The sequence below is a fragment of the Montipora capricornis genome, chromosome 9 (genome assembly GCF_036669925.1).
Source record: "Montipora capricornis isolate CH-2021 chromosome 9, ASM3666992v2, whole genome shotgun sequence".
NCBI classification, from domain to species: Eukaryota; Metazoa; Cnidaria; class Anthozoa; order Scleractinia; family Acroporidae; genus Montipora; species Montipora capricornis.
The window spans coordinates 39,333,563-39,341,015 of record NC_090891.1 but is presented as its reverse complement, the minus strand read 5'-3'; the positions used below and the strand labels follow the sequence as shown (position 1 = coordinate 39,341,015).

Genomic DNA, 7,453 nt, shown 5'->3' with positions numbered 1-7,453 from the left:
CTATACTAAAAGTGTCTCAACCATGCTGGCTTGGCACACCAGTAAAAATGGTAAACATACCTTCTCCACAACCCTCGGGACAGATTATCCCAAATCACGTTGGACACCTCCGGGGCGGGAGCAACATTCATTCCCAGTGGGCAGTTGCTCCAACTGACTTGCAGCGCTGTAGTTGCCATACGAAGAGAGCGGAAAATGATGAACACACAAGGGAGGGAAAGGTGCTCTATGTTCATGTCAGCATCAAGCCTGGTTTGCAATGCCTATAGTAGAATAATTGGGTAGAGCACTCTTAAAATGTTTCACAGTGGTGCACGAGTATAAAGAAGCAGTGGTGGATGAGAGGGCAAGAACAGACTTAGAACAACAGATGCAAGTAAAAGAGTAAATCACCCTCATTTAAGTGTTTGACACATCAAGAATTTGTTGCTCAAAATCGCCGCAGGATTGGCTAAAACATAACAAAGGCTACATGCCAAATTCAAACGAGATCAAGCAAAACAATAATATTTTTAGTTTTTCTCAAATCTCGCTCCTGCAGGTGTGAAAAACCTGCACATAAATGATAATGGTACCTATTAAATAGTTAGCAGTCACCTTTTTACCCTCAAATCCTATGCATCCATGGGTGGCAAACAATGAACACATAAATTTTGAGTAAAAACAAGAGGTGATTGCAGAGAGTAAAACACTGTCTACCCCAACTCAATAGAAATTCTATGTAAACTTCTGCTTACACATAGCTGGGCATCATGTTCATAGAGATCTCTGATCCTTCACAAGAAAATTAACATTAGAAAATACTAGCTTGATCATAAAACAACTTCATTACATGATAAATACCATCAAATCTTGTTCATATTCTGTGATGGAATCTAACTGTGAACAATATGGATATGCTCTGTGTTTGGGTCTCTCTCCTAACTTTTCATAAATTGCCTGGAATAACAGGAACAAAGATGGAAATGAGAGATATTATCATTCACGGGCACATTTCAAGAACACATGCAATAAGTTGAACATAAGTATGTAATATTATTAATGTTCTAAACTCCTTGTACAAAAAACAAGGAATACCCACATCCATGACATTTTAACACTTGACACTTTGGTCCAAGCAGCATGTAAGACTGTTTTATCTTTACATCACTGTAATAAACAAGCTCCTACCGCACTCTTTTGACTAAGACAAGCATCTTACTCATGATCAGAATTTCACAGGTGTAACTCCTGTAGGCCTAATTCCAATTTCATTCTTCCCTTTCAGATAAATAATTTGTATTGTACACTTATTGTACACTGTCTGTATCATCATTTTACTCAATAATATGGTAGGCAGTGTGGCCCAGTGGTTAGGGCGCTTGCCTTGAGATCCGGAGATCCCGGGTTCAAGACCGGCTCTGACCACTCGCTGAATTTGTTCCTGGTAGTCCCTGGTTCAACTTGCCAGCTGCACTTGTAAATAGCCAACTGGTTTGCCTCCGGCCAGTTGGGATTCTTAACAGTTAATGTTGTTGTGTTTTGTTGTTTCGTTAATTGTTTCATTGGCCCTGAAAAGCCCCTATGGGGAGTGGTCAATCAATTAAGTATGTAATATCAATTACAATGTGTTAGGCATGCATAAACTCTCAATCCCCCATGCTTTCAGATAAAATCTCATTTTTTTCTGTAACATGATCATTATAGTACACAATAATGTGAATACAGTTGAAGAGAAACTATGACAAGAATTCAGGCTTGAAAAACTTCAGTAATGCTAGATAGTTAACCATCAGCTAGCCCTTAACAATTATTTTTGTTATTACAGTGCAACCAGTTAAAACGTGAACACCTACAATATGTCAGGAATGCTTATTGTTCTTAAGCCAATCATGTTTGTGGACTTCACGTGCCAAAACCGCACAAAACCGCAAATTGAGCAACCGTTATAATACAGGTATTCGCGATGGTGCCACACGTTGAAAGCAACAATCACTTCGGAGCACCAGTGATCGGTGAAAGGACAAATACAAGTTGTTTCTTTATGAGTAGTCAGAGCTTAAATGACCAGAATTAGCTCAGATTAAATCAAATATCTGGCAAATCTAAAGCTGACAAAATTCTTGTCGCACAACAACAGTAATCACTCTGCAGTTTAGCAAGTGGAATCAGACTAGTGATTGGACAGAAATAACATTCCGGAACATCTTTCAGGTGTTCATAGTTTCCCTGATCGCAATATAATGTACTGTATGTAAAATGTTTTCCATGCAATAATAATATTCTTTTAAACACACTTAGGCCATCATTATTCTTCCTTGAATGCAATGACGACGTAAAGCAAACAAATATGTTGCCAACCTTTTACCATGAACTCCTATCTTCAAGTTGGTGGGCTGAATTAAGAGAAATTGTTGACCCAGATAGGGGTCATAAATACATCTTATGAAACAATAAAGAAATTATGATCAAGGGCAAAACTGTTTTCTACAGATATTACTTTGATAATGGGGTAATTTTTACAAAGGACCTGCTTTATGAAAAGACAAATACTCAGTCATTTAGAGCAATGAAAGAGCAAGGTTTAACAAACTCAAATTTCTTGGTTTGGACTGGTCTAAGACAGTCTGTTCAATTGAAATCATGTGTTAACTTCAAGACTGTCATTGACTTGGAAAATTATAAATGTAAAAACTAGTACTATCACCTGATAAAATTTAAATACGAAAAACCTAGGAAATGGGATAAGCTTGGCCAAGAGCTTGACTTAAGAGAAGACCAACTTGCAGAAGCATATCTATCACCTTTCAGGGTTGCATATAAACCGTATGTACGCTCCTTTCAATATAAAATGCTAAACTACATCCTTTTTACAAATGGTTGTCTCTTTAAAATAGGATACATATCAAATCCAAACTGCACCTTTTGTCAAGAGAGTCGAGAAACTATTCATCATATTCTATTTGAATGCTCTTTTTCCAAGTGTTTTTGGAATATGGTATCCTCTTGTATATATTAAATAGACTTGGAAGTTGCAGGTGCCTCTGGATACACGACATTATGATAGGTATTCTGGAGGGAGTGGATTTGATTAACTACATAGTAATTCTAGGAAAAACATATCTGTGGACCTGTAGGTGTGAAAGAATTAATCCTAACTTTAGTGTAATATTAGCTTTGAGTCATGTCATGTACAGTGTAATATAAAAAACTCTGTAAATTGTATTACTCAATTGTATTATTGCAATGAGTATTTGTAAAAAGAGAAGCTGTCAATAAAAAAGTCTGAGAAAAAAAAAAAACTTACTTTAGAACGTTCAAGTTTCATAACCAAGCTGTCATGTTGGTTGATCAATTTCTGCCATTGTGACAGGTCTTCAACCACTAAAACATCCTCAACCTGATCAGGAAAAAGTTCTTCGATGTAGCTCTTCATGCTCTGTTCATTTTGGAACTAAACAGAAAAATAAAAGTCAGCGAACACATGCCAGAATATTTACAGAGAGAAATACCAAGAATTGAGACTTTTACTCTGGACAGAAGTCTTCAAGTTGTAAAGTAATACTGTACAGAGGTTCATTCTCCTGACAATTATGTCCAGAAATTCAGTGTAATGTACATGTACACAGTTTGGTGCTGAGTTATTGCAGCTTTGTAAGTGCTTAGCCTGAAGTATTAACTGCTACATGTACCATTTCAAAAATGAGTGCGAGTGTTTCATTAGGGTTTCCAAACATGAGAAAACTGACGAAAGCATGAGGCTGCAGGCTGAGTGCTTTTACTGATGAAATATGATGTACAAGTTTTTGAAATGGCTTCTCAAGCAGGCCTCAGGAATAAAAGAATTGAAATATTCACAAATTTTTCACATGTCGACGTGTTTGTTGTCATGAAAAATTGTATTCTTATGGTGATTTGCCTTTTCAGAAAGGGTGTCACCAATGTTATCACAATGCTGTGGATGATTATAAAATCAAGGTTTAATTTTGAATTCTTCACTCTCTTCTGCAGTGGTTTTATCACATTTTTGGCAAGCAAAATCAGTGGATAAAGAGGCCAAGTTGGTGGAAAGTGCCGTGCCAAAGTCCCCTCATTACAAAAATAAATGGGCCTTTAGAATATTTGAACAACGGCAGAAACAGAGATTGATAAAAATACCCATTGTTGAAGTCAGTGGTTTATTCAAAGATTACGATTTCCATTTGGTTCAGTCGCTTGATACATCTTTGTTTGTTCCTGTTGGTGTCTTTGTTTTAAGTATTCAAATATGTGTTATTAATATTCAAATTAAGAAATGAGTTCACTAGAGTTTGATGCTTTATCAACTCTAGGGTTTGATATTACATGAAACTCATGGATAGCACGTCATTCCAGTGTTTCACCAGGGTTTCAAACCACATGCATGAGACAAAATTGCCGTCTCTTGGTTGGATGATCACCTTGTGAATTATTAATGAGTTTGAGAATAGTCATATCAATGACACTTCAATGTGAAAAGGAGCATATCAACCAGATTCTATCATTTTAGAATTTTAAAGGTTAGTGGTACTTTGTCAATGCTGTGTGCCAACAAACGCTAGACTTCTACCACAAACCCATCCCCCATCCCTTCTCTTTTTGTTCTGAGTATACCCTAAGAATTTAACTACTCTGTGCTTAGGGAGTATAGGAAATAAACTTTGATCTTTACAGTAGTGGGGTTGGTAAACTGACACCAAAGTGTTGGATTTCAAAATAACTTTATTTTAAACAGCCTCTCAAGGTGCCAGCACATCTTTTCACACACTCTTTTTGTCAGGAGTAGGGCACCAAGTTCCCGGAGTTGTGGACTGGTCTCTGCTGGGCACTCTGCGGTTATAGCATCAATCTGTGATATGACCCCCACCCACATCGGTCAAAAATAAAATAAATAACTGATTAATTAATAAACATTTTTATTATATAACTACCTCCGTAAGCCGGCAATATGAACCAAATCCCATGCTGTGATTGGTTACCTGAGCAGGCAAGATGGAGCTATACTGCCCGCTTTGGACTTCTCGCTTGGTCCAAAGATCATTTTTATGGTGTTTTATCCCATATAATAAATCCTTTATTGACCAAGCTTGTTCGGTCAAGAAGGCTGGATATTGGCCAAGTTCTTTTTTTGCATGTTTATGGACCGAGACGAAACAAGCAAAAAAAGAACTTGGCCAATATCCAGCCATCTTGACCTCACGCTTGGTCAATAACCCATATATACTAACCTTTAGGGGTACATCCCTGACTAACAATGTATATTGATGGCCTTTTCCACAAGAGAGGTATTCTTGTCGATACATAATGTAAATTTTCCACTCTTCATACAAAAGATAACATATAATCATCGTATAAACCCAAGCCGCAATTAAATGCGCCCACAGTCGGCTAGAACCCGGCTGCACATTTGACACTGCAAGTTTGTCAAGGCCTTGCACACCAACGTTACCGAAACAGTGCAAGGGCACCAGTACTGCTGCTCCATAAGGGAAGATCACCACGGAGATCTTGATGCAGAGCTTTAGAAATCGCATGTAAACAAGAGCGTCTATACCAGCGTAATAGAACACATCATCGTCACTGGCCATAAAAGCTGGAATTATCCAAGCAAAGAACGAGTGTGGCAACTTTCCAAGAGGAAACATCATATCGAGCAACATTTGCCTCGGAGAGTAAATGCGTTTAAGTCTTGGCCGCAAGATGGAAAACAGAGAGATCACCACCACAGCCACTGAAAGGTTGACTATTAGTGAGGACACGAACGTGTGAGTGCTTTCTGCTCCATTGTCAGCAGAGCTGTTTTTGCCCTCTGCACTTCCGGTACGTTCGGTTTTATCGAAAGCTGCGATTGAAAAATTTTCCACCTGAAAGAGAGTTACCATGCTGTGCCGATGCTCTTTTACTTTGTGAAACAAAAACAATCGGAGAAATTGGACTACCGTACAAAACAAATTATGGGTTCGAAAATCCCGAAAATGGAGTGGTATTTAATGTATCCCTTACCAGCTCCCTTACCGAAAATGAAAACTTATCCACTGTGCGAACAGTGTGCAGGCGCCTCTTTTCACACAGGTTATCCAACCTATAACGCGGCCAACGACGAACCGGTGAAAACGTTCGTCAGGAAATTATTATAACGGGTAACATTGTAGCGAAATTTTTGTACTTGCGAGGTCTTGCAAAAGCAAGAGTTTTCGTCAGTGAAATTTTGCCTGGAACATCTGTCCTACAAGGAAATAAATCCCATTTCAATATGTTCACATTTTAGATGAAAAGGCTTGTAAATTCCGGTAATAAATTTTTAGTCCCTTATTTGTAGTTTAAGGGAGCAAACACACTATTTTCTTTTTAATTCTTCAAAATACACCCAAACGTTAAATAAATTCCATGGGTTTCTGTCAAGATAAATAAGCATGCAGAATGGGACGCCTAAAATTCTTTGTTTTTGTTATGTATCCATATATATTATGTATTTCAGCTTAAATGTAATGTCTCAAAGATATTTATAGCTCTCGTAGCTACCCTGAAATTCGAGATGAAATAATGCTTATAATAATGCTTATAATAATATAATAATAATAATAATATAATAATAATAATAATAATAATAATAATAATAATAATGATAATCTTTATTTGCCAAGTAAAACTAAAAATAGATTACATCAAAAAAAATAAAAGGAAGTTCTTGAAAATTGAATTATGCACAATTAAAAAAAACTGTCTTATTAATAACTAATAATAACAGTTTCATTTCTAAAATTTTACAAGAAATATTAAAAAGTAAGAATTGGAAGCAAAAAGTATCTAAAACTATCTTTAAAAAAAATAAAAAAATAAAAAAAAAAAGAAAGCGAAAGGCCAATGGCAAATCCAAAACCCTATTATACAAAAGCTACTAAAAAAAACATGATAATGATCTCTTTTATTAACTCATATTGTTACATGAGCAGTCAGCAAATACAATAATCATTGAAATTTATTAGTAATAAAACTATTCAAGTGAGAAGTATTAGCTAAAACCTTGTCATATCTTAACTGTCCTGAACGGAGTGTGTACCCGTGGGAGACTTCTGTTGTAGTTGGTAGTAGATTAGAAAGGAATCCGGAGGTTTTAATGTTCCGAATAAACCTCTTGCATATGTGGTCCCTGCGTGCAGTAAGAGTTGTAACTCCTGCGGTTCGCAGAGCCTGATCATAGGGTACACCTGGGAAGATGACTGCTAGCGCCCTTTTCTGGATCGATTCAATCGCGTCCTCTAGGTACAATGGGGTATTTGCCCATGCTGGTACAACGTATTCAAGGATGCTTCATTATGTAGGAATGTATGTATGTTATCTTTAGCAGGGTGCGTGAGTACATTTTGTAATCCGCGACTCCAGTGCGAACCATATGGAAGATATAATTACTTTTTCAAAGAATATTAAAGCGATCGAAATCTTAAGGTCGGAAGAT

At 36.9% G+C, this 7,453-nt stretch overlaps 1 protein-coding gene across 2 annotated transcripts in view; it reads right to left on the bottom strand.

Moving 5' to 3' along the window:
- Nucleotides 1–6,411, bottom strand: part of LOC138016960 (uncharacterized) — a 17,933-nt gene extending 11,522 nt beyond the window's left edge. The window contains exons 1-4 of one of the 2 annotated variants that reach the window (XM_068864148.1): nucleotides 5,226–6,411; nucleotides 3,287–3,433; nucleotides 844–939; nucleotides 61–263 (exon numbers count right to left, since the gene is read on the bottom strand). In XM_068864148.1, coding sequence (XP_068720249.1) covers nucleotides 61–263; nucleotides 844–939; nucleotides 3,287–3,433; nucleotides 5,226–5,879 — 1,100 coding nt within the window. In that variant the 5' untranslated portion in view covers nucleotides 5,880–6,411. The remainder of the gene's footprint in view (nucleotides 1–60; nucleotides 264–843; nucleotides 940–3,286; nucleotides 3,434–5,225) is intronic. The other variant, XM_068864147.1, reaches the window with a different exon arrangement.
- Between the last annotated feature and the right edge of the window lie 1,042 nt (nucleotides 6,412–7,453).